The sequence below is a fragment of the Numida meleagris genome, chromosome 16 (genome assembly GCF_002078875.1).
Source record: "Numida meleagris isolate 19003 breed g44 Domestic line chromosome 16, NumMel1.0, whole genome shotgun sequence".
NCBI lineage: Eukaryota > Metazoa > Chordata > Aves > Galliformes > Numididae > Numida > Numida meleagris.
In genome coordinates this window covers 1,369,799-1,397,493 of record NC_034424.1, presented here as the reverse complement: position 1 = coordinate 1,397,493, position 27,695 = coordinate 1,369,799, and the positions used below count along the sequence as shown (strand labels likewise).

The following is a 27,695-nucleotide window of genomic DNA, read 5'->3' as shown; positions in this document are numbered from 1 at the left end:
CGACTCCCCTGCGAGCTGCCTGGTATTCAGTCATCTTAGAAACACCGCAGCCTTTCTTCAGGAACTCACTTGAGACGAAACGGTGACTTTCATAAAAAGCTAATTACATTGAAGGTTCCGTCCCCATCCAGATATTTGAAGGGAGCAGGCAGAATACAAACAGCTTTTCTTTGGCAGGGATTGTTCTGCACGACGGCTCTAGTTTGTTTTGTTTTCCCTTCCCCCCTTCTCCTCGCCCAGCAGTGCCTTTCCAGCAATGCAAAAAGAAACACCCAACTCAACCCATGCTTGGGGTTGTAATCCCGTAACCTGCCTGGGATTGTGAAAATCAATCAATACAAACCCACACACAAACAAAGAAACAACAAAAAGCACAGAAGAACTCCTCTGAGCTCCCCGCAGCCTCGCTAGCTGTGCTGGGGCTGATGCTATGTGTCAACCAATGAGCCAGCTGCCTGGTATCAACGGGCATAACGAGCACACAAATGGAAAGGAATCCTCTTTCTCAAAAAAATATGAAAGAGATGAAAATGAAGAGTAAAACCATCAATCTGCAGCAGTTGACCAAGATCAGAACTCAAAAGGCATCAATATAAACATTTCAAACAACGTAGTGAGGAGAATCCCTAGCACCAAACACAGTGGAATTAGAATTTAATTTCCGCTGGAGGACAGCTGGGCATTGGAGAACCAATGCTAGTGGGGGTTCCCTTTAGCTCACATAACAATATGAGGAAGTTGTAAAGAAGTTAACATCCCAATGCTTTTCACAAGCTCATCTGTGGGAAACAGCACCAACAAATTAAAAAGTTCTCCCCCATACAGGACAAACCAGAGCTTCTACACAACAGCACTGTCACAAACTGTATTTAAACATGAGGGAATTATCGAATAGATTCATCACTGCCCACTGGAAACTAGACAGAAAAAGGCTTTCAAACAAGTTCTGACATCACCCGGCACAGCAGCTGGAAGCGCCCATTAATGGGACGAGCAGCAGCTGGCAGAGTCCCTCTAGGAGGGCTCCCACCTTCCCCACACACAGCTACTCAAGGCAACTCCAAGGAACAACAGGAGCAAAGCAAACCTCACTGTTTCTAATCTGCTCCTCTCCCTCCGCACTGACAGACCTTGGGAACAGATGCCACTGAGTCAGCCTAAGGAACAAAACGGTTCGAGCCACAAGTTAATCCTTGGGAGCGCACACATGCTTGAAAATTAACATCTTGTCTGAAACCCTTCGCGTTTCAGGACTTCACTTCTGAAAGCAGAAGTGACAGATACTCATTTTCTATGCGTATGACACACAGCACTCTAAAGTTCTGAGCTAAAGGTGAACAAAAATACATTAATTACAAGACTTGTATCTTTAGTTAGCGCACACGGCTCTGTGTGACCTGCTGGTCTTGGAGAGGCTTTGGAGATGCACGCATCACAGGCTGACCAAACTACCAATTACCAGCACCAAGTACTAATTTGATTCCTGGGAGCACTTAGGCCCTTTCAGTTACTTCATTTTCTGGAAAACAAACAAAAGACAACAAGAAAAAAAAGCCTTCAGCGAGTTTTTAAAGGTTTATAACAGATCTTGCAGAATGGGATAAACAAATCTTTTTAAAAGGAAAAATGTCATTTTACTAATGCCCTCTGCAAAGAACGACTACATTAATCTTGGCAATCTTTACAAATCCTCCCCCGTGTTTTCAAAAGACAGCCAGAGCATCGAGACTCGTTCAACAAATGGCAGCATGAGTCAGTGGGCCTGGGAAGCATGGGTAGGAAGGAGTAGGTGACGTCCACGGTGTCACAGAAGTCTTCAAATGACTCATGTCATAACGCAGATCCAGAGCAGTTCAGATACAAGTTGCACGGGTATTTTTGCATCCGTGCCTGGGAAGGCACCCACAAACATGACACTTTTAGAGCAGACACATACATGGAATCAAGCTCTCTTCTCTCAGCAGGTAGCTGAGCCACTTTGAACCCTTGTGCTAAAGGTGGCAGCCCTGGTTGCACAGGGAGGGAGAGTTTAGACCACACACATCACATCATCCATAACTGCTTTCAGAAAGCAGAACAGCTCAGCTGTTTTAACCTGGTAGCTCTGCAAAACTCCAGAAGCATGACAGCGGGGCTGCTGACCGCAACCAGCGAACAAGAGCAAGGAAATAACAGCAGGAAAACGCCTGACATGTCAGAACTGTCAAAGCCTTATTCACACACTAGGAGACCTCCCACCAGCAGAATCAGTCACAAAAGAGCTCAGCTTTTGCTCCTGCAAAACCATGTCATTTTACCTTTAATGAGGGATCCCAAAGAAACAGCCCCAGAAAGAAAACAAAGAAAACTTGTGAGCACGCCTAGCAGCAAAAATAGCCCTGCCTCTCCAAGCACCGATCTTGGGGAAGTATCCTGATCCACTGCTCACATTGAATTAAAACAGACACGGCGCAGTCACTAGGTCCAGAACACATCAAATTCTGCAGGGAATATCACCAGAATTCTCACTGCATTAACTTCAGAACGATGTACAACTCAGTTGAAAGTTACGAGGCAAGTCAAGGTGAGCTTAGGGTACACATTAAAAAGGCCCAAAGACTTTGCCCTTGTTATTTGAAATCTTTTTACTTCTCTCAAACAAAACAGCTGCGATGTGACATCAGCCCCCAGTACCATGGACCCGTGCTGAAAGTTCCTTACACCATGGGTACAGGGCAATTCTGCAACCCGCCTGCATTCAGGGACAACCAGGTCTCACTTACTGACTGGTAAGCTGGCAGTGACCTGTTCTACTCTGGGAACACAATTTCTGGATCTTACCACTACCCAAAACACCACCTTCTGCCATCAGAATGATCTTGAACCAGCTCTCTAAAGGAAAACAACGTACAGTTCTTCCTCTCCCTCTTCAATTCTGTAAACAAGAATTTCCTCCTGTACTACTAATACCAACTCACACTTTCTTTATCCAGAGTAAACCAATTCTGGCTATAAATACTGTTAAAACATTTAATTTTCAGCTCAGAAAGTAGAAGAGGGCCTGAACAACAGCATCAGCATATTGGAAGCCTTCTAATTTTAAATATAAAAGTCAAGCAAATTGTGACTATGATGTGGGATTCCCACTTCAATCATTTATCTAGACCTGAGAAACTAAAACGCAAACAGGGGAAATTAAACACGGATAAATAGTACAGTTTTGAAATCAAATTTTGTTTTAGTACCTTTAAATATGTGTACAGTCTGTGACCTGTCTGACGAAGCCCTGAAGTTAGCTCTGCTAACTCAAAGGACACTGGTCTAGATGCATCCAGCGGCCCCAGCCAAACTCAGTCTTTGTCTGATACTAAATTTCTTCAGATCACTATTCAGTGCACATTCCTGCAGTTCTTCCTGAATTATTTTAACAGCTGCATTCCTCTCAATGTGGAAACAAATGTAACCCGCATTGGGGGAAAAAATAAAAATAAAAAAAAAAAAATCAAGTGTTGTCCGGGGATTTTTGCTCATCTGTGAGGAAGACGTTTTATTTTTTTCCCTCTTTAAACCAAGTCTAATAATCCCATCCATGTTTTATCATACGAATTTCCAGACAGAAGCTACTTCTCATCTTCTCAACTTACAAAAAGTCTAAGACGAACACCTGATGAGAGCAAGAGCGTTTGCTTTGTGTGGGGCCAACACCAATTCCTCAGCTGAACCATTCATTTTCCAGAACTGACTCTTACCACGCCAATTAAGTCTCCTCGGCCATATTCACCAGTCAGGTGCTTCTTCCCATCATCCATCCGTATGACTGAGCGAAGTCGCCCATTCAAGACAATGTACGTGCAATCTGACTTGTCACCCTGCCTACAGAAAGAACAATCAATAATTAGTGAATTATCACCGCTCAGCACATGCATCCAAAGTCTTCTTCATCTTTCCTTAACTAAAGAGGCCATGAGAAAAAGTTTAATCATCATTTAAACAGAACAAGCAAACAAGAAACTGAAAAACGTCTGTTAGAAAGTGACTTGGAAATAGGTTGAAGTGAACAGGCTGTGAGCAACTGGTTGACACTGGGTCTGGATACAGATAACCAGAGTGCAAATGCTCATGGCTGGGTACAGCAGGAGCTTGCTGTCACTGCAAGGTTGATACGGATGCACAGAGATATTCTGCAGGTCCAAGAGGAAAAAAAAAAAACAAAAAACAAAAAAACTTGAGTGGCTCAGCATTTAGATTCAGCTCAGTGCACGCATGCGTTAATCAGTAAGGTTTTACCACATCAAGTTTGCAAGACTAAGAGTGCTATTTGGCATTCAGATTTCCAGCATAACACAGCACATGCACCAAGTACAATGCTTCTGGCAGCAGAGTTAAAATTAATGCATGGAATACCAAAAGCTTTTAACAAGACCTTAACTACTACGTCTGTTTTGACACACAAAGTAATGACAAACTTCCATTAGCATTAGTGCTGCAGGAATGAGAATATACATTAAAATTACAGTTATACAGTACACATACTAAATTTGACCTTTATTCTCCCCCCACTGCAATCATAACATGACTTAATTGCATCCTAGTACAAAATCCATAATATTAAGCTTTCCCAAGGATAACTTCTAGTCCTGAAACTTAAAACGCAATTCCCATTTTCCATTTACTGTTAAATATTTCTAACCAAGTTCTACTTCAGTTCTGTCGTTTATTTTGGAAAGCCCAAAAAACTCCATGGACGACATTCACGCCCTTAGAAACGCAGAAACGATACCAGAACATACAGCTGGCTACATCTTAATGTCTTGCCACTGTAAAAGCTTGTCAAGATGACACAAAGTATGAGGAATAGAAGGAAAGAATTTTAATAACTCCTGCAGGCAAGTGACAAAAGCAATGCTGAAGTGTGCTGCAGAAAAAGAAAAATCTCAGCATACGAAAACAGGTAAAACCTGATGGAATGGCTGATAAATTTAATCCAAGAGTTTTTATTCCATATATCACCAAAGAAGCATAGCTCCTGAGCTCTGAAAACTCGAATATTAAAACGAACAACAAACAGTTTTACCCACAGCTTACCTGTACACAGCTCGTCCAGCCTCAACTTCCATCCAATCCAGGGCAAAGTCAATTTGCCTCACAAATGAGGACATTCTCTTTACAACAGTGTGGGCCACACCGAGCACGACACTTGGCTGCTCCCGCATTATCCTAGAAGACAAGAAGTGTTATTCAAGTGCTTCCCAAAAGAACAAATCGGTACACACACACAATCCAGGGCAGAGACAGGTGACAGCCTTGCTAGCTCTTGTTTATGGACCAGTCTGCAAAATTCCTACTCAGAAACAATAGATCTGACTCAGGGTAACACTCCTGTTGTACCAAAGATTGTCCCTCTGCCATTCTGCAGCTCTCAGTCTCTCAAATGTGCTCTCAGTTTTCCCCTAGATGTTATTTCAAGTCAGAACCTTATTGCATCTAAAGCCTGATGCTCTTTAACAGTCAGAGACACGCTCAGAATTTCTGAAGTTCCCTTTTCCCTCTTGCAAAGACCACAACTAACAAAGCTTCTGATCTTTATACTGAATCTTCTGAGTGATGCTTAAAGGTCCCTAGCATTAAATAAACCAGATCATCTAGCACTTCTCTAAGCTGAAAAATGTTGGGATTGTTCTGCTAACGATAACTGCAAACTCTACATGGACTGCTAGGCCCGAGGTAAATAGCTCTCACAGACACCAGCAACTGCTTTCTTTCTTTCCTTTTAGAATGAGGATCACTGTAACCTGGCACCTTCTGAGTAAGCACTCCAGCTCTTTCTGAAGTACTACTCCACAGGAGTGAGCTGATTGCACGTTTCTCTAGATGCAGACCTGTTACAACATCTTTTCTGCTCCTGTGCAGCATCGACAGCAATTGAGCTCTTGGAGGGTCGTGGCATACTACCATAAAATGGGCATTTCACAAAGAAGCAGCACAATTCAGAAAGAAACAAGCATATGGAGAGCCAGTACACAAAGCACTCACAGAGGAAGATGACAGAGTTACGTTAAAGCCACGCATGGGAGACAAAGAAGCAAATTTTAAATACAAAGTATTTTTTCCTGCATCAGTGTTCCCTTGACAGTGAGGACACTGACTGCCATAAGACATTCTGCACAGGAGACCTGCACGTGTGGGAATTCTCACTAAGCACAAATGTTGTGAGTGCCACAGTTAACCTTCTTACCCTGTAAAACAAAGGCAGGGAGAAAGGTATGCAGCACGGGCAGTCTTTGCTCCTCAGCTGAAACACAGCTCACTGTGACCAGCAGAATTCAGAGAAAGTCTGAATAGTGACATATCATCCCTAACGTGGTATCAAAAGCAGACTCACCAAGAGCTCTTCATTGCCAGGATGAAGCACAGAAGCTGCCCCATAGTGTTTTGAACATGTCAGTTCTACCAGTAATCAGTCAACAGCTGCAGCAAGAGGCCCAGAGCTGACCATGACTGTGGGACAAGTGCAGCATGCACAGGTACCATAGGGAGCTTTCATGTTTCTCACACGTGACTACTCTACTTCTCCTTATCCAATTCCTCAAGTTACCTCTTTTTGCAATAATAAAGTACAGAATTTTTAACTGAAACCTCTGAATTTGAAACAGAAGAGATTCACAGAAGTACATCCCTACTCCGTATTGAACTCACCACACTCATGTCCCTGCAGTCACACATGCTGCTAGGTGTGTTAAACCAAGTATCAGCTCTCAGATTCAGCACTGCTTTAAGTCCAGACATCAAAACAGGATTACACAACTGCAAGGCAGCTTTCCTCTCCTGTTCATTTCATCTTGCCCTCACTATCCCCTACCCAAGATGCCTACAGATGACCTGGGTTTTGGTAAGCTACTATTGTACTTGCAAGCAATGTGTTACCTTACAGAAACTTTACCACACTAAACTGACTTGGGGGAAAGGACAAAGAAGCTAGAAAAGACACCCCAGATCAACACCAGAAAACAAAAAGCCCTAATCCCTTAATGCACACAAAACCCCTAGTCTACAACAACAGCTTCTCAGTTGCTCTAAAGGTTAAATAAACTCCATGAAATCTCCTGAATGCTTTAGCTCATTATTTTTACTCGACTAGCTTATTTCACTCCCAAAGTCTCCTCCCACACAGGCTGACTGCTGTGATCAATAAAAGCCATTTATACCTTTCCCTCCCTCAAGGTATGTATCTTAATACTTAATGCACTCTAAATGTAAACTGGTAAGAGGCTGCTTTTATTTCAGACCTGAACTGCTTATTATTCCACCGAGTGCTATACAGCTTCAAGAGTGTATTAGCATGGAAGGTAATGGTCCACTCTCATGCACAAGAAAAGTGGATTTTTTTCTACATTATCAGCTACGTTTCCTTACTTTCATGGGGGCATTTTCATCCTTCTCTTCTGCTTGGCACATGCCTGGCATGGGGAAAATGAAAAGCCAAAGCTCTCTATTACAAAAGTCTGTTGCTGCAAGGTTCCTCAGACAATTGTTTGTTAGCAAGCTAACCAAATAGCAAAATGAAAGGGCTGCCCTGGTGTCTGTGGCAGCCTGGGACTCACACAGATATTCCTGTGGCTGTGGATACATTTGATGCTCAGCTTGGCTAGCAATACAAAATAAAAATCAAAGCGTTTCTGCTTCTCTGGCAAACATACGTGATCAGACTCCAAACTGTGAAATCCACTGAAGGGAAAGTGTGACAGAGTCCTACTCCCTGGTACTGGGGAACCTGAGCATATTTCTCAAGAGAGCCTGGTGACAACTCGGTTACGTTATTCACCAGGAGACACCAGCAGTTGCAGTGTAGGCACTGCACACTTAGTACATCACTTCAGCAAAATAGCAAAACATTTTAGGTACATACTGTATAATTAGCTTATGTCACCCCTATACTTACACTTTACAGGCACAGATCGTTATTTAGGCACATTAGCACCACATGAAAGGCTCCTGCCATAAAGTTTCAGTGAAAAGGACTTCATCTGTTGCACAACATCCAACCTGCAATTTTACACCCTGGGCTACTTCCATTGCTGTGCTCTTTGCCTGAGGGCAACTATTGACCATGTTCTTTCTGCTTCACCTTCCCATTAACTACTGAGGAAAAACACACACTGTTCTGGGGCAGCTCAGAGAAAGAGTAATGTATTTGACAAGAAAGGAAGAAAGAACTGTTGAGGAACAATGAGAATAATGGAGGTTCTGGTCAAATTTCTTCTGATCAGTAAGATAAGATCACAAAAACATGTAATTCCATCCTGCAAGACTCTGAGAGAAAGTCTACGATTGCAAGACTACACACAAAGAATTTTGCACAAGAAGTGAGAAATAAAGCTGTAGCAACAAGTCTCTTTTCTCAGAGTTCAAAGCAAAAATAAACTTACAGATCTATAAAGGCAAATGTTCTTGAAAGACTCTCTGCAATGACATTTTTAAATATGGGAACCAGAGTTAGAAATGAAGCTTGGACCTCACGAGAAACTGTGATGACTGAATGCTGAAAGATCACAGTAAAATGCAGTGAATGGGCAACAGACATTTTAAAGAGAAAAAGAAAGATATGGAAAGGTCCACAAAATGATGAAGAGGTGATACTCTGTTGGGTTGGAGCTCACTGATGGATAAAGGATTCATGGAAGCAAAAATGGAAGTTGACATAAACAAGAGACAACTCGATTTTTAATAGGTAAGAAGAGAAACATCACAAAAATGAGCTCCAGCAAATAAGTGAGCCTGCCCAGGACTACATATCAGAACTGCAGAAGAGAGGAAAGAAGGCAGAAATCTGATGGTTGGTTGAGAATGCAAAAAGCAATTTCAAGTTAAGAACAAGTAGGAAAATGATAAAAGAAAGAAAGAACTAAAAGTGCTGTGGAAATGTATCTAATACTTCATAGGATGGGACAAGAGAGGAGTATCTATCAGAAATTAAACCAAATATTTGATATCTTCCACACAGACTCGGAAATACACAGCTGATCAACCAAGCACATCGCTGAGAACAGCGTACTGGGTTTTGCAGAATATAGTCTTTTGCCTGAGGTGGAAAAACAAGGCTACAGAATAAGACTCTGGTAGAAATTATTAGGAACGCAAACAGTTAAAATTACTTTGAAGGTAAAAAGTATGCAGAACTATATCACAGAGAAGTAGCCTAGAAAACACAGCTGGAAGAAGCCCTAAATATAACTCCAGACTGAAGGCACGTCAAGAAGTAACTGAAAATGTAGTTTAGAAATTGAGGCATTTGATAGAAATTGTTTGTGAACTATTGTCTTAACAATAGTTTCATACATACATCGTAGAGTCAAGAACACTAATCACTGATAGTGCACGATGAGACTAGCCACAGACATCTTACCAGTGGTGGGTGTGCCTGGGTGAGGGCTTTTAACTACTAAATGTCATTGCTCATTTTAAGTCATGAGTCAAGTATTATTTCCAGAAAGGAATCCTTTTTGCACAGAGCATTATTCTTTGACCTATGCTGTCAGTGAGCTTTGTAACCTATAGTAACACCAATCACTTACTACATTGGCCTGGGCCAATCAACTCTGCTGCGGTCAGAAGGAGAACAGATACGGTTCTCCAGCAAAAATGAATAATGTGCTCAGGGGAAATGGCCTGACAGAAAAGTGCTTAAGCCAGCAAAGAATGGTCTCTGGCTGGATTCACTTATGTGGATTATTAAGTCTGTGAATCTCAGGTCATCAATCGCACCCCACTGGGCAAAATGCTCTGCAAACCTAGAACAAAGGTGATAATCACCATGTAATATTGCCACGTTCCCTGCATTATCTCTTGCTGAAGATAAAAACCCTTCTGATGGATGGGTCAGGGCTCATATGAGCATTTAAAACTCTCACATAAGTTACCTTGACTTGCTACAAGTTGTATTGTAGTAGAACTGCAGTGCACGTACATTAATCACTCATTACTGGTTCAAAAGGGCCATTTAAAAAATGACTCTCTTTACATTTAAAAAAATTAAATATACATTTCCATGGCAGAACTCACTCGTAGAAATGGGACTTGGAAATAGACAGGAAGCTGCAGTCTCGATTGGCCTTGATAGTGAAAATCAGTGGTTCCCCAGTGAGAACAGCAAGCTGGCCCACGAGTTCTCCTGGGTGAGTAATGAACAGGCAGGTGTCCTCCTCGGAGTCTACCTTCTGTTGGTACACGTGAAGCATCCCCGAGACCACAAAGCAAACATTAACATCCTGGAGAAAATGGAGACAGAGCTCAGTGAAATCCCCAAAGAATTTAAAAGCAATTATCACAACGACAGTACTATTATGACCAATCTGTTTTCCAGAAAGCCCTCCATAGCTTTTACACCATTAGGCGATAAAATATGACAGTGAATTATTAAAAGGTTATGAATATTTAAAACTAAACGGCCACAATATTGAAAAATGTGTTTCTCTTTGCATGGTTATGAAAAATGGAAGCTGCCTCTGTAAGATCTGAAGAAATAAAAACAGGATTGGGAATGGAAATAGTGGGGTCATCACTGCAGCATGATGAGGGATACTGCAGTTCAGCAAAACAGAATATAGCAGCATTCCAGTTTTAGCTGCCCCTCATTTGCTTTGCATAAGCTTGTCTATTTCCCCTGTATTATTATAAATACATTATATCCCAAACATACTTTTCTAAAAACAAATAACATGGAGTAATGACACCAAGGCCTGCAGCACAGAGCCTGGAAAAAAATGCGAGGAAAAAATAAAGAGTAAGAAGTTGTTTGGCCACCATACCTTACCATGAAGGGGAATAAAAAGGTAAAGAGGGGAGTACAAGATTTCCACTGCAGCTCTGGCCACACTGTTACCCTGCATATGAGGAGAGGCTGAGAGCTGGGATTGCTTGGCAATGAGAAGAGAAGGCTTAGGAGGGGCCAAGGTGAGGGAGCGCTTTTTGTTCAGTGTGTTTGTCTTTTCCTCTCCTATGGTGGGAGCAAAGGACCAAAGCAGACCCTCACATTCTCTCTCCCCCCACTCCCAGAGGGCACTCACCCACCTGATCTCCCTGCCTTGACAGCACAGTCCCAGCAGTAACCTGATGCAGTGTCACTCTGTCATTCAGCAAGGAAGGGTCCTGGAGAAAGAGATGGGGAAAAACAATTTATTTGTTGGTTCCCTGGTAAAGCTCCAATGTGAGGACGCACTCAAATAAAGTAAGTTAGAAACATAATTACTGAAAGATGATGTTTTAAAGTACATTAACCTCTTCAAAATATCTTTAATTATTGTATTTCTCTATCCAACAACCATTTCTTCCAGAAGAAAATAAGTTCATTTCTCTTTTGTTGACCAAACTTAAACCCTAAATGAATTTATATCTTCCAGTTTTGTCCGCAGACTCCTGTAGAGTATATAACAGAAAGAGATCTGCATCAGCCACCCTGAAAATCATAAAATATGAAGTTCTTTCCAAAAGAAGGTAAAATCTGAAGAGACTGTCTACATCATGGAGGAACAGGACACGATGAGCCAGCACTGCCCTTGCCAGAGCCCCTCCCATGTCACACAACTCTGCTTCGTCTCAAAGAAGCCACCCATCCTCTTCAGTATCCCGCATCCTCTTCAGCACCAAACCTCAGTGCTTCAGGACTCCTTCACTTCAGCAAAACGTTCCAACCTACCCAAACCAGCACACCTTCCAAAGCTCAGCATTCTGTTATCCTCATAAGAACAGGCAGAGCAAATCCTGGCACTCGAGTCACACCTGGCAGTGCTTTACCCACTAACAGCAAGAGCTGCAAGCACACTGAGATACAATTCCAGGCATGCAGGCAGAACAGTTTGCCTACAATCATTACCTTACTGCAGCTGAGATGCAAACACTTTACCACTGTCATTGTCATGGCAGGCTTTTATAACTTTCAGTTAAGAAAAATAGAGCAAGAAAAATAATCAGAATTTTTCTTTACACCTACAGCTGATGAGAAGAACAGATTTTCATCAAAAAAAATGGTTTTATAGAAACCAATCTGTTTCACGGGAATATATCCAATAAAAATAACCTGACAAGCACTTGTCAAAATATTTCAGTTCAGCAATATCAACTCAACTAATTTCTGATATTTTTTCCCCTATATTTACACATTTATGGTTGTATAGGATTACCTATCCTTGTATAAAGTTTTTAATTATGAAAGTATCCCACACTAAAGACACAGAAGCTCCCTAACCAGTTCTACTTATAAACTGCCATCACTTTTTTTGGCTGCATTAGTTCTAAAAATCATTACAAAGATTTTCTTCGTATCTAAGTCTACTGAAGTATGGAAATAGGTTGCATCCAAAGCTGTGAAGCCGTTGTCACCAGAGATGATGAAGAACAGCTTAGACTAAACCTGCCAGGAATGACTTAGCAGTATTTATTCAGACTGGGGCATGGAAGGAGACTTGGCGACCTCCAGGCAGTCCCTGAAATGCTACTTCTGACATCACCTCTCTGACGAAAGCATTAAAGGAGTTGACAAGCAAGAATCACAGACAAGATCCATCTCCCCTCTCCAACAGAGAAGACCAGTAAATCCAAGTTCAGCACTGCACAGTTTCAGAGTTTGAGCTAAACAAAGTTCCTTGCACCGACCCCCTCCACGCCAGCCCCCAGCCAGCAGCTTGCAAGGAAGAAAGCTGCTAACACAACAGAGTGAATTTCACAGCAAGGTTCTACCTTCCTGTTACCATAATAGATAATAAGTTAGTAGAGGCTCATGATAAAGAAATGAAAGCACAAACCAATTGTAAAGAAAAGCAGTAATTAAATGGGACAATTTTTTTTTGTCAAAGGAAATGACTCAATTCCCATATAATTCATGCAGCAGATATGCCCTCCAGCACTATTTAACTCATATTATAACTTCAGATAAAGCCAAGCATATACAAGGGTTGTATCAGATTGAAAGGAGCTCGTGACAGAGGCCCAAGGAATTCAAGTTATTTAATACAAAGGAAAAACATTTGAATTATGTAGTCGTGTAACTAGGGGTCACTTGAAACAACACTGCCACTCTGCTATATTAAATTATCTCCTCTTCTCTCTCTGTATCATGACATGAAAAAAAAAAAAGCAGCAGCATCTGCCATTGAAATATCTTGATTTTATTCACTGTGATTGGCTGCTCTGAAAAATGACATCCCAAAATGCCTCCAGTCAGCTAAGAAATAAAATACCTGAGCTCGCTTAAGACAAGAGCTCAAAGAATTCATTGTTTTCACTGGTGTAAATACATTGAATATAAATTTTACAGAGTTAGATTTTTCTTCCAATGCCTGTAGAAGAATCAACTTGTGCTAAAGCGTATAGGAAAAATTAACCATGACCTTTAAACAACGTTTCTAGCATTTCGATATGTAGCAGCAGATTCTTATCTTGTGAAACCAGAGTTGCTATAATACCAAGAGTTCACAAAAGCCTACCCTATTACATTATCATTTAGGTCTTCGTGTTAAAAGACTGCCTGTTAGACTACCCCAATTAACTTTAACTCTAATCACTTAGTTGTTAATTACTGAGGAATTTTGCCTAGGTTCAAAAACAAATGTGTTGCACTTGGTAGCTTCAGCGATTTTGGAATTTTTGCTTGTGATCTGAAATGGCTCAATAGCAAAGCACCAGCTGTACTGGACATGCAGCATTTACGTAAGCAAAGCCTGAGACCAGCCTTAAAGAGCAAGGAAGGCTGAACAGAACGGATGGAGCATACAGCCCTATTTCACTCAATTTGTTACAAGAATTTCCTGTAAAACAGGTTGCCTTTTTTCATGCTGACATAAAGGCTTGAGAAGTTGAACGTGCATGTAATAAGACAGTCAGTTCTGCTGCAGGCTAACAGACAGTACTGCAGGCCTTAGTCAGACCAGCAACAGCACAGAGCACGCATCTTGAGTCTCACTACCTGTAGCTTAAAGATCATGAACAAGATCTTGAATTTGAGAGAAATATGTTAGAAATCCACAAGAAACATGAGAATCCAGAATTAAAGCATTTGAAGTTCTGCTGACAGTAAAGCAGATGTCATTTGGTGAGAGCTCGTAAACCAGAAGAGGAGGTTGCAGTGGCTGAGCCAAAGCCTCTGCCAGCATCAATGCACTTCAGTTACTAAAACATACACTGTAATAAAACTAGGATATCTACGATAAATTTAGACAGCTGTACGATTTTCCCAAATTGTGTGATTAGCTTCATAAACAGATACAACTCTGAACAATGTAAAGAAATGCAGCTGGAATCATAGGAACAATGCAAACAGACAGTCTTGTTCATTCTGAACATGAAGGTGAGAAGCGAGGGCTGAACTCAGTAATGACAACTGCGAGGGCACCAAGCACTTAAAACCTGGAACGGGCACGGCACACAGTCACTGTTATGAAATGCATTCATAGCCGATGGCCAAACACAGACGTTCAATTCTGAAATCAAATGAGACAATTAGGTGCAATGCCAAGAGGATTAATAGATCTAGGCATTGCCTGAATGCCTTTATATAGCTTATTCACACAGTATACGAGAGCATGAAATTACAGCGTGGCAGAAATTGCATGCTTACTTCTCACATGCACAAATGTGTGCACAGTGAGAACAGAGTCACGCAGTGCACTTCAGCACGGGCTTTTCAAACAGCCGAATAATTCAGATTTATTTCAGTCCCGCTAATAACATCAACAGGCTGGAGAATAAAACGTTCAGCTGGTCTACAGTGTATCTGGGAGACAATTTACTTTCTAATGCCTGGCAGAATGAGATGAAAAGCAAGACCAAGGCCGCTTTTTGCCTGCAATAACTTACATCAAGTTTCATCAAGGTTGAAAGGTCTTTCTTGGCTGCTTCGAAGATGGCATCGATAGGTTTGCTGTTAGAGGATTCCTGCACAGCAAGCTCGCGAGCCGTGTAATGCAGAACTGCTGAAGGAGTTCTTGTCACCGTCACACTCTTCTTCAATATCGACTGCAAAGAGCGGGCAGAAAGCAAGCATCATTTGAACATCAAGACTGGCACCCAGCCAGAGAATACTCTCAGTGTCACGTGTTCTCCCAGCCACCACAACTGGTGGCCTAAGGAGAGGAGGAAAAAAAAGAAAAAGGTTTATCTAAACAGCAACAGCTTGGTAATTTCATTATCTTATTTCTTTCTGCAAAGCTTGACACTCTAGTGAAACAGAGTTACTAATCACAGCTTGTGAAAGGGAAAAGTAAGACTTTCCAGGAACTGGACAACTGCCAACTTCATGGAACCCAAACTCCATCAACATAGCATGCAAAGATGGAGACAGATAAAGTGACCACTGAGGGCAAACTGAGACACAGTTTTTTCTTAGATCCTGGTTTTAAGAGTCTTATGACCCCAGAGCATTTCTGTGCTGTTAATTTCCAAATCAGCCTTTGTAAATAAAGCACACCACAAGAACAGATTTATAAGTCACATCTGAAAGTCTGACAGGAAGTTCACAGGTTTATACAAGTCTTTAATTCCTTGCTGTAAGGTAGGTCACACAGATACAACATGGTCTGATGGATTTGCCATTCCAAGCAATCCTCTCCATTAGTCAGAGGAAGGTAACGTCAAAAAAATCAAGAAGCTGAAACAGTGACAAGGGAAATTTCCCTCGTCTTGATGAGGAAATTCCCTTTACTTGACAAGGGAAATTCCATAGTGCTTCAAGATCCTCACTAAAAAACCTGAACAGTTACCAAAAATGTGCTGCAGGTTTAGAACAAATCAATACAAGATAACCAAACGTCACAACTCATACATAGATTAATACATTGAAACGACTCAAAGGAAGAGTAAGGAGGTACAGTGTGAAAAACATGCTGGAATCTCCAAATGGAAGAACCCACCTTGCCCACAACAGGACTGCTAGAAGCCTCCTCTGGGCTGAAGTGCACTCTGGCTCTCTCATATGCCATGTCCATGTCTGACTTTGCACCGCTGGTAGTACCTACGAGCAATACAGAATTTTCTTTTAAGTATTCCCATGTTTAGAGTACCTTAGAAGTACCACATAGTATAAGAAAATCCAGCAACTTTGTGTGCATGCCTGTGTATTTCGGAAGCTGAAGACTAAACAAAGTGGCACCTTCATGTTCCAATGTATTTTCTACTTCAATCTGACCTGGAAGGTCCAATACGAATTTCCAGTTTTCCCATTTGAGCTCGTGTGTACAATATTCCCACATCAAAAGATAATCATTCTGGATCTGCAGATCGTCAGGAATCCCACCAAATTTACAGATTAGCCTCAGGGTTTCCAGAAAAGCAATGCTTTCAAACTTTTCTCTAAACCAAAGAACATTTTACACCCACTGCATTGCAAGTTTTTATACAGAGAATGCTATGATCAGCAAATTCCCCTGGAGTCTCTCCATGAAAATCATACCCTATGCTTCCCACCGTGCCTGAAAGTTATTTGGGATCTCTTCTACAGTTGGTCCAAACTCTCAATGCACCTTGCACTCTCAGAGACACATAAGGAGTTTATTGCAGATCTCAGCTCATGCATACATTTGAAGTCACTCAAAACTTCTGCTCCTTACCTCCTAATGTTTAAAACATATTAATTGCATTAGCTCCTTGGCAGTTCCAAGCACTTTCTAGGTACTTGTCTGAGATGCTCAATAACAGAAACATAACTGAAAAACACTTCTGCTTAATTACACCTTAAGCAGGATACCCACATACCAGCCTGATGACTCACACAAAAGTTCAACTCTGTTAGATAGCTAAGAATGATGCAGAAAAGACAGCTTCCTTTAGCAAATAAACCTATAACAACTCCTATCATTTTTCAATGGCCAAAAATATCTCAGGAAATAAACAGTTTTCAGAAAAGATTCCTATCTCTAGTCCCAGTTCAGACAAAGAGAGAATCCAGCTGTACTGGGAATTCAGCCCTGCCTGACAACACTCCTTTCCATGCTGTCCACAAATACGAACAACTCTTTTGCACGTAGCAAATCCACATCTGTCACCAGGGTTATAACATTACAAAATTATCAACCTCCAAACAAAATAAACAAACAAAAAATCCCAACAAGCTGATGCAAAGATTACCATCAGCAAACTTACAAGCCACACAACCAGGAAAAGTGCTCTTCACGCTAGGAACTGAACGTCATACACAGTAGAGACCTATATTGTAATCCTGAAGTCCCCAAATGATTATAAGCAAGAAGTGTTGGGACACTAGCAGCATGGAACTCCATATGGACTAATTCCACTGCCTGTCAATTACACTGCCCAGCAAATCACAGTGTCAGCATAATTACTAAGACCCCATACATCAAGTGCATTTTAAATCTAAACACACACTCCCCAGCTTAAACCTAAATCCGATGGGGGCCACGTAGGATAAAGAACATCATCCTCTATTTGTTCTGCACATTCAGAATCAGAGAAAAGGAAAAAAAGGAGGGATTCTAAGACTGAAAGAATGTCTACTAGAATTCTATTCAAAGTAGGAGCCTTTAATCTCAGTCACAGATACAAGCTTCCCACACAGCAATTAATTAAACTGTCTTGTTGCTCAAATGGGAGTTAGAAAGGATATAGCAGAACAAGCTTTAACTAGAACTGTTGACTCAAAAGAACAGAAGGCAGTGGGAAACGCGAGAGTGGAATGCAATCCTGTTTGATGAACACATGCTCACTGGTATCCCACACACTGCTGCTATGGAAGTCACTGCAAAAACAATGGCAACTGACATATTCCTTGGCAGCACTTCAGCTGCCTCTTTCCCTCTGAGTACTCACTCACAACTACCTGCTTTTCCTAATGCAGGAGACAATAGAGCATCATGTTTCAGAATAAGCAAGGTCATTCACAGAAAGCAAGGACACTTGGTTACAGCTACAGAGCAGCTTCTCCCAAACAAGTTTCTTCTCATGGGCACACAGAAGCTAGAGGCAGTTGACTTGTGCTCCCAAGCTAACAGAGCTCTTTCTCATGGGCTAGTCACCTGTCCTGGCCATAATCTGTATTATTCCTCACAGCTGTATGTCAGGGGCTTAGTTTTGAAGAAAGAAAAATCAGCTTCTCTTCTTGATTAACAAAAAACAAATAAACAAACAAATAAAAACAACAAAGATAAGTGCTATGTAACCTTAAAAAATGAGGTCACGAACACTTATGGCCAGGAGCAGTAATGCTGATAAAGCTACCACCTAAAAAGGATGCCACTGTTTTATTCAGTTCACCTAATTCTTCTGTCCACCAGCTCAGTTACCCCACACGACCTAATTACATCTTTCTCCACATAAAGCATCAGTGCACTTAGAAGTAGACTAGCACGGGTTGGCAGGATTGTATTTCATCACTTACCACCCTCATTTACATAACTACCACATTTCAAGCTAGACAGCTATCCAAAAAACAAATCAACATCCAAACCTCAGGAGCAACTGATGCAAGAATGTTTTCTCCAAAATCATTTCCAGCACTTTTTGTTGTTTCTAATCAGCCAAGCAAATCAAGGAGATACTACTGAGATAATAGCTCCTATCTGACTCTAATAAAAGATGCTTCCCTTTTCTCAAAATTAGTAGTCAACATAATCAATATCTCCACAGAGTGTGAATGCACAGCACGGCAGCGGAATAGAATCTGAAACAGCATCTTGATGTTTTTATTACAGACATCAGAACACCTCCCATGCAAGTTAAGCAGTGACCACAGCCTCAATGCAGTGAACAGAAATCAGCTCTGTTAACTGAGGCAAATCATAACTACCCAATCAGGTATGCTCTTCAGTCAGTAAAAATTCATTTTCTCTCTCTGCTAAGCTCGGTGTACCCTGACATAATGCTTAGGACAGAGAGGAAAGAGGAAGGACAAATGGACAGTATCACTGTTAAGTGTGCAGGGATCCTTCCACATAAAAGCATTCACGCATGGACTGTACCTTAAAACCAGGCTGCACGGGCAGGCTTCACTTGAGAACTGTATTTACCCAGCAGAAAAAGCACCTGTGTTCCAAGGCTCAAGTAAGCATTACTTAATTTACCACCAAATCAAGTTTGCTGGTACATTTGCTAACACACAGTGAGAAGCAACCTAGCACATATAAAAATAAAGGCAGACTGGCATGAATCACTTCAATATTTTCCCTTCGTTTCCCTGGTTCAGAAAGATGGTCTGCTGATCACTAGCCAGCATCCTGCTTCCCATCCCACTGCATGGTAGCACAGAAGTTACCAAGCACAGTAACTGGAACATCATACATTTGCATAGCAGAAACTGGAGAGGAAGTGAATCAATTCTCTATTGTTAAAAATTAACCAAGCTGATAAAAACCCTACTAGCCTTTCTTTTCTGCCATACATAACATTATGTAACTTCACTTGCTAGCAAGAAGTGTTAGAAAACTTACACTGGGGAAAGGCCGTCACACTGAGGGCTCCCTCAGCCTGGCTCCATGCTCTCTAACCCCACATTCACATTTCCACCTCCTCAATCATTGCACAGCCAACATAAGAAATAAATGCATCTTCTAACGTAGCCGGGACAGCTTTATTCTGATTATTAAGCTTTGTGACTTCCACATTAACAGTATCTCCATAATCACTACCCTACCTAAGCGTGACCTGCCAAGCACCTCAAGATGGTTAGTTTGTAACTCAGCTAACTAAAGGTGGGTGCCTTCCTCCTGGAATTCACCCAAGAAGTTCTAGTTTCTCTGCCTTGAATATAAAGCTAACCTAAACAGCTGGCTCAGAGGAAGGCATCTACAGGGCAGACAGCTGAAGTTCACTGAAACAATCACTGTGGGACCAAAACAGCAGAGCATCATAAATGCCTCAACAGTGCATTCAGTGATAAATCACCTTTATTACACACGCCGAAAACATTCCCCTAGAAGCAATAAAGTCACGTTATGTGCTCTTTGGGACAATCAGCCAAGCAAGAGGCATGTGTCATCTTTTGCATGAAAGATGATAGCAGATATAGTAGATTACTTGGTTTGGGGAAAATCAATGAATAAAAGCTCTTCATTTGCAAGGTTCTCAGTAGCCAAAATGGCTGCTAATAGAGATGGCAAGGGAACGCTCTCCTGGATAGAAGTTCATTTGTCACTTCAGAAAATTAATGTCTGACCTTAGTTTCAAGTGAGTTAGGAAGCAGAACTACTGTGAGATGATCATTTAACATAAACAAGATTATCTAAGTCAGTGATCTAAAGAGCATGTATTTATATAATGTACCTAATCTCATTTCCCAGAATTTAGCCAAGCAGCGCTTACCAGAAGACTCTGTAGAGGGGGGTGAAGAAAGGCTTCTTCTGAAAATATGCTCAGGGTTTTCTGTACCAGAAATCTTCAGTGTATCTGAAGTTTAGAAACAAAAATTACACAAATACAAGAGAGTCCCTAATAAAACAAGTTTCACTGAGAGCAAGAACCTCTCACTACCCACCACCAAAGTTTTACTTATAGCCTTTAGTACATTCTAAAACATCGGTGTTAAACACCATGTTTAAACCAGCCTTCTGCTTTTAACTATTTTTCTTCCTCTGAATCTGGACAGACACATTCAGCTCATGCTGTTTTCCTAGGTTGAGCTTCCACACCGACACTTCAACACAAAAGCCTACTCTGCTATTACCTAGAGCACAGAATTTTAGCACCTTCTCCTATGGGGTCAACATTAGAAGCCACTTTTTATTTCTTCCTCCCACCCCCCAGTATCTTTAACAGTACAGAAGTAGTCTCTTTTTAAAGCTAAGGACTATCCACAGACTTCAAAGCTGAAATCGATCAGTTAAGACAATGCCTAGCTACTCTGATCAAATAAAAATCCTCTGATGAATAGTGCAACAACCAAAGAGCAGCACAAATGCTAATTACTACCCACTTCCAGAATCATTACCCATTTCTGGTGCTTCCCCAGCTTTCTCAAACTTCTCTCCACGCTCCTCCTCCAATACATTGCACACTTGTCTTTTTCCTGCTTTACTTGAACTTCCTCCAGATGTGACACTTGCCACAGAGACCAGTGGGATGGCTTGGTTCTGCTGCAAAAAGCAAGGTGAAAATGCAAACATAAACCCCCAGCCCACTGCTTCCACCTGCCTTGCAAGACAGATATGCAGTAAATACCATCTTACTATGACTGCACAAGTATACTAAGATACACTTCAGCCTTTCCTACTTCAGACACCTATTTTAAAGTAGCTTTTAAGCAACATTCACAGCTCCCTCTTACTTAAGTCACTATCCCATATATCATAAAAGCTTATTACAGCAAAAGCAATATTCCAATTAACGAGACAGAGCTTCTGGAGGCACACTGGGAAGAACATAGCTCTCCATCAGACAAGCAGAAGAGTCTATTAAATTCCCAGTCATTGCAATCTGTTAATGAGGCAAGAAGTACAAGGAACACAGCCTTGACCACTCAGATAGGTAAAGTGACCCCTGTGGGTTGAGCCCATGTGCTAAGGAAATCAAGAAAAACTATAATGGACATCAGTTTGGTATTCAGTTGTTAAAAGCCAAAATTTCAGCTGAGGGAGCTTTTGTTCATTTTCCTTCACAGATTTGTGATCAACCTTGTTCCAGCCTCCAAAAAATTCCCCTTCACATACTTCAGAGCTACAGCTTGGCAATTATTTGTCAAGATGTGCTGTAAATAATTATGTAAACTACATAGTGCCTGTTCAAGACATGCAGTGATGCTTTTCGGACCAGTGATGTAGTAACTCCATTTTCAAGATACAATCCATACAGCTCTTGGAACTATTACAAGTTGAAGTGTCTCAGTAACATCAACACAGGTCAGGACTTGCTGAAACACACTGATGTGCAGAAGCAGAAGTGAGACACTTCTTCCAGCTTTTGAAGTTTTACCTCCCCACAAACCCATCCCTTCAATTTCCTAAGCACAGGGTACATTTTATGGGCTAGTTACCTTACCTCTCAAGTATTGCCATGATTAAACTAACGTGCAATGTTCTCTTTGTAATCTCCTGAAACAAGCAAAACCTCTCTATGCCCGATCATTGACAGGCTGCATAATAACAGCAAATAAAATGTACCCCAAACTTACACAGTTGAAGAGCTCAGTAGTCAGACCAAGGTAGTTGTGCAAAGCAAGGAATGTCACTCGCTGCAGCCTCACCATGATGATCTAGGAATGGGAAATCAAGAGGCAGTAGGAATGGCTTCAGTATTCTCCCACACTCATTCTTGCATTTAGATACAGTCAAGCATCAGAGCACTTGAAGGCACTTTTAAGAAAACCACAGACTGCACCCTAAACAATGCAAGCTGAAATTCCTTCTCAGCAGATGACAAATTAAGGCAAAGATAGATTAAAGCGATTTACCAAAGCCTTAACATTCACTTGACAGAAAAAGTAAAGTAACAAACAAAGAAAAATCTTCCAAACACCAAATACCGCTTTTCATTTTTTCCTGTAAACATCAGTAACAAACGTGCCTTGAAATAAAAGCTTCTGTTTTTTTTAATTAAAAAGAAAAAAACAGTTATTTCAGCTTTCTCCATAAAAAAAAAAAATCCGTGCTACAGCTCAGCAAACACTGAACTGGCACAAGACACCACTGCCACCTCGCTCTCATCTGCTCCGGCAGCTTATCCCCACCACTCTGCCATCCTCTCCTTCGTATCAGCTCTCATGAAGCAAATTAAATTGGCATAATGATCTGTTCTCTTCTGCCACCAGTACTTTGAGGTTCATGGATCACACGTAAATCACCTGGACACCAGAACAGTTTACAACAACAACAACATCAAAAGGAATTAACTGTCACAGTAAAGCAAAAGAACAGGTCAGAACGACTGACCAGGACACGCGCATCCCTCACACTGGTGGGACAACGCACCACTCAGCAAACCCTAAAACTAAATCCACTCCCACACAGCATCTTGTTCCTGCACCAGCTTCCACCTGCAGAGTGTATGGTAGATTTGCAGCGCTCACTTAAGACCAACTAAGTTCCTGCAAGGCAAGGGAAGCTTCAAACGCTAATACAAGGCACAGCTCTTTGCTGAGGTGCTGGCAATTGCTTCTGAAGCAGGCATTCACATCAGAACGAATGTTGCCAGCTTTGCAAAGCATCACCACTCTGTAAAACTTCTTGTTGAGGATTTTGGTCCTTTTTTTCCAGAATCTAAAATTGCTTTCCACGCTCTAAATCATCCTGAAACCTTGCTGGGGCATTACCCCACCAGGACCAGAGAGCTTACAGGGCAGGTCAGGCTGACGAGCAGAACAATCACATTCTACACATATATATATTATATATATGTTTATGTTAATTACTTCTTCCTGCACACAGTGAACACTGATATCAGTAAGTACACGGCTCTAAGAGTGGGAGGAATAGCAAAACTAGCCCAAATCTTGAGAAGAAGCTACACTGAACAGTTCCATATCTGCAAAAGGACGAGCTTTCGCTGAACCTTGAAGTATTTTCCTTATAACTTTGAAACTAGAGCAAGGAGTTTTGTTTCAATTTCATTTGGTTGGGTTTTAATTCTGCTTAGCAATGAAGCTTACCTGTACCACTCTAACAAGAGTTTCAGGATATTTCTGGAAGACATCTTGGAAGGCGCTCGCTGGAAGTCGCAGTATATTGGACGGAGTGGCTGCCCGGGCTGAGACTGTTTTGTACGGAGCAGGGTGACCCTAATGGAAAGTTTCAGAGCCATAAGTTAATTCCACTGGTGCCCTGCCCCATTTCTTCCTGATCGCTTCCCAGATTTCTGCTTTAATATTGGATACCCTTGGGAGACACCACCTGAGCACAAACAGCCTCGACCTCGTGCCCCCTGCCCTCCACTTGGTGTAACGAGAGCAACACCGCCAGGTGAATTCACGCAGGCAATTTCACCAGCACTAAACAGAGGGAGAGGAAATAAGAGCTACAGGGAGGTGTATCAGGTTAAGGAGATCTGGCTTGTCTGTCTTTCAAGTCTGTTGCAGTTTTATTGCAGGCAAAGCCAGGCTTCAAGCTTTGTGACATACAGAATGGAATATGACCAAAAACCAAACTAAACAGGCAGACTACTTGTGTTCTTAAAATAAATACATACATATGTATGAAACATTCCAAATGACAAAGCCAAACAGCTTCTGTGCTCTTCAGATGAATTGGGTCTAGGCCATTCTGCCTCACGTGAAGAAGAGATGGATGAACAAACCAACCAAAGACAGAACTCTAAGCAGTAGAATGCAGAGGTTTTTATTCTGGATGACAAACCTGCGTTTTAGGATTTTTCTCTCTTTAATCAGAACAGATGTTCACCAAAATCTACTGGCAAATACTTGCTTAGAGCATCCCACACAACATTCCCTGCACCCCCACCAATAAACACTGAGAAGAGTATTTGGCACCCATTAATTCATTTTCCAGAAGCAGCATTGGTTTATCCAATATTCCTAAGGTAGAAGCAGTCCTGCAGGCACTGAACAGCCAAACACAATCACTGCAAAACAATTTCTGCCTTAAGAATACGGCAACACCAAACCAGACACATTCTGCATGACAGCAACCGCTCCAGAAAATAACACTACAGCTCTGCCTTGCTGCTCTGGAAGACACGATGAAGCAGATTCTAAAATTAAATTAAATTAATTGGAACCAATTTCTTAATTACATCAACTTCAGCTGACCTTTTTATAAAATCTGGGGATGGTATTAATAGATTTGATTTTTAAGTTCTGGAGGGATTTGCAATTTTAAACATCTCTTTGATCTACTGTGTAGAGCTACAAGGCTTCCTCCAAGTTCTTCTCTGTTTCTTCTGATTAAAATAAAGAAATTAGCAAATGCCATTTCTGTGCTTTTTCTATATCCAAAATAAACATAACGTCCCTCTTCTAAAGAGCTCAGCTTTTAAACATCACCATCCTTTGGAATTCTCCTTATACTCAAAAGTAAAAGAAGTATTCATACAACATACACATATTATACATATAAATTTTGATTTTAAATAGAGATTCTCCATCAACTGCATTTTCTACCACGCTCTGCCAAATACACAGTGAAAAACTGAAGACATCTCCTTCAATCTTCAGTTGCTGGGCAAGGGGTAAGCATGAAGTTTAATAGCATCTCGTAACAGTTACTCAGAGCAGCAAAATAAGCACCGTGTCCCACATGGGTACAGTCCTCACTCCACCTGGAGAAGGCTTTTGTTTCCCTCCCTGAGCAGTGCTTGCTTGAGGACAGACCAATGCTGACAGTGTTGAGAAAAGCAGTTTAAGGATAATAGCAGATAACGATGCAGCAGCCTCTTTTCTCCAAAGAACAGCCCACCCCTCTCGTTTCCCAGCATATAATTGTTCCCTTTCCAGAACCACGTGTGAGAGCAGCCCGCTTTTCAGAGAGCCAACCACCACGTCTAATAGGGCTGGGACACGCCAAAGCTGCCAGAGGAATGGAAAGAGGAAACGCTCCTGCAATTGTCAGTTCTCTCAAACACAATGTAACCAGCCCCACGGAGAACACCGCCTTCAAATTACACAGCTTCACATTCCTTGCAGCCTCAGCGTGCGACTGTAAGGTATAAGCCATGGTGAGTTAGGGTTTGGGTTGTGGGTTTTTTGTTTTTTGGTTTTTTTTGTTTTTTTTTTTTCTAAACAGTGAACATTTTGTTCTCGAAGCAGATAACCATCTCCATCTGCCTTGTTCTAAGAGCTGTACAGTAATTACACTGCAGGTGACAGAAGTCACAGCTAAAGCAGTAGCGGAGTCCAGATGACATCCAAGGGTCCACGTCAGTCACGCAGGTGCTGTAAGTTCTCCCCCTTGGAATGACAGCTCCTTTTTGTACCCAAAAACATGGCACATCCTTCCTACACCCACTGCTTAGATTTCATCTTCCTCCAGACTACACAGACACTGCTGTTACCCAAAGTTCTTGCAACAATCGCTTCTTTATAACCTCATCTATCTTACCTACTGTCCATTAAAGAGACTTGAGCCCTGCAGGCTCACCTTTATCCAAGTAATTTTTTTCAGCTTCTGTTACTCCTCAGACTTTCATTTTCCCCCCGCTCAGTCACTGGCACTTGATCAAAACTCCCTCTTTTTCATTCCAGCTACACCACCAGCTCACACTTTTCCAAACACCATCTCTACATGGAAGACAAAACAACAGTAAACCCAAGGCTCCAGCAGCCATCAAACGCAGCCACTATTTGTCCCAATTAGCTCTGAAAGAAAACTCATCATTCATCCAGCAGGTGACAGAACACAGGGAAAAGCAAAGGGGTAGAGTGAGCACCCAGCCACAGCCTCTAAAAGCACTTGCAGTTCACAGGCTTCAGCATTTAAGGCCTTATCCATGCAGAGGCAGACTAAACTACGACACAGAATTGTTCTAAAAATCTCACAAACAGGGCAAGCATCTATCCAGACTCAACTTCTCCAGTTTCTCCTTTGGGTTTTGAGAAATCAGCATGTATCTGTTCTCAGAATAAGTGAAATACAGAACAAGTCTTAAGTCAGCTGGTATCTCTGTACTTAGTACAGAGGGGATGCTGCAATTCAAAACTTGGATAATGGGAAAATTACCTCTTAGGTGCCCTGCCTCTGGGTCTCCAACACACATTGCCACTTGTAACTTTCTTGCACGTCTCTCAGCTAAGTGAGTGGACAACTTTGGTGTTACACGCTACAAAAACAGTTACACCAATACAACAGTTACCACCAATTCAGCTCAGACAACTCAAGGTCCATGTGTTTGGTGGTACAGTGAAACTTCAGGGCATGGTGCCTGCAGGAAGCTCTAGGACTCAGTGGATACCTCACAATGCCACAGACAAGACTCCTCTATTTTGACCAGTGCTACTTTTTCTCTCCATACCCATTTTCTTGGTACTTGTATATCCAGAGGATATCCATATATGCTCCTTATATCCATAAGGAGCATAATGAGGACGAAAACCAAAACCAAAACCATTGATACACAAAGCAGGGAAACAAGTGAGAAAAGAGGGAGCTGTAGAAATGAGATTAAATTAATGAGAATAAGTTACTTTAGAAAGAAAGTCTGCAAAGTTTTGGGTTTATATTCTGCACACGGACAGTTCCTTTTAACATACTTCCAATAAGTTTCATGTTGTGATTCGCTGGCGGTGTAGCTAATGAGAACGAAGTAAAAATGATAGGATAAGCATAAAAACAGACAAGTGAATGACAGCCACCCTGATTTAAAATAAAACTAAAAAACAGAAAAATAAAGTGGAGAAACCAGATTAAATCCTTGTGTTAGAAAAATACAGGAAAAGAATATGACTACTATTTGTGTTCTACATGATGCTCCTGCTCCGTAGGATACTGCCATTAAGGAAATTTACTGCTGGAACTAACAAGGGCAAAGATACCTCTGAATCTGCAACTAATATAGATTTGATAGCAAGAACCAGACTTGTACAGCCCAAATTACTCACATGCCATTCCTTTCTACAGAACAAAGCACAACCAAGACTAAAAATTGTGCATTCTTGTCAATAGGTTCTACAGAAATTTTTTACTGATATATTGGTATATGTTTGTGTGTACGTGTAATATCTACTTCTATCTACGAATGGCAAAGAACACTTCACAGAATTATTACAGCTAATACATACTGTAGTGGTACTCTTTAGTGAGAGGAAAATGACAAATAAAAAGAAACACAATAAAAGGTCA

The 27,695-nt window shown here is 41.4% G+C and overlaps 1 protein-coding gene across 3 annotated transcripts in view; it reads right to left on the bottom strand.

Annotated features, from left to right (window-relative positions):
- Positions 1-27,695, bottom strand: part of PNPLA7 (patatin like phospholipase domain containing 7) — a 121,244-nt gene that overhangs the window by 81,708 nt on the left and 11,841 nt on the right. For all 3 annotated transcript variants that reach the window (XM_021413645.1, XM_021413646.1, XM_021413647.1), the window contains exons 10-19: positions 23,555-23,683; positions 22,082-22,162; positions 20,903-21,047; positions 20,278-20,361; positions 15,879-15,979; positions 14,827-14,985; positions 11,047-11,124; positions 10,039-10,244; positions 5,065-5,196; positions 3,729-3,852 (exon numbers count right to left, since the gene is read on the bottom strand). In XM_021413645.1, the coding sequence (XP_021269320.1) occupies positions 3,729-3,852; positions 5,065-5,196; positions 10,039-10,244; positions 11,047-11,124; positions 14,827-14,985; positions 15,879-15,979; positions 20,278-20,361; positions 20,903-21,047; positions 22,082-22,162; positions 23,555-23,683 (1,239 nt within the window). The remainder of the gene's footprint in view (positions 1-3,728; positions 3,853-5,064; positions 5,197-10,038; positions 10,245-11,046; positions 11,125-14,826; positions 14,986-15,878; positions 15,980-20,277; positions 20,362-20,902; positions 21,048-22,081; positions 22,163-23,554; positions 23,684-27,695) is intronic.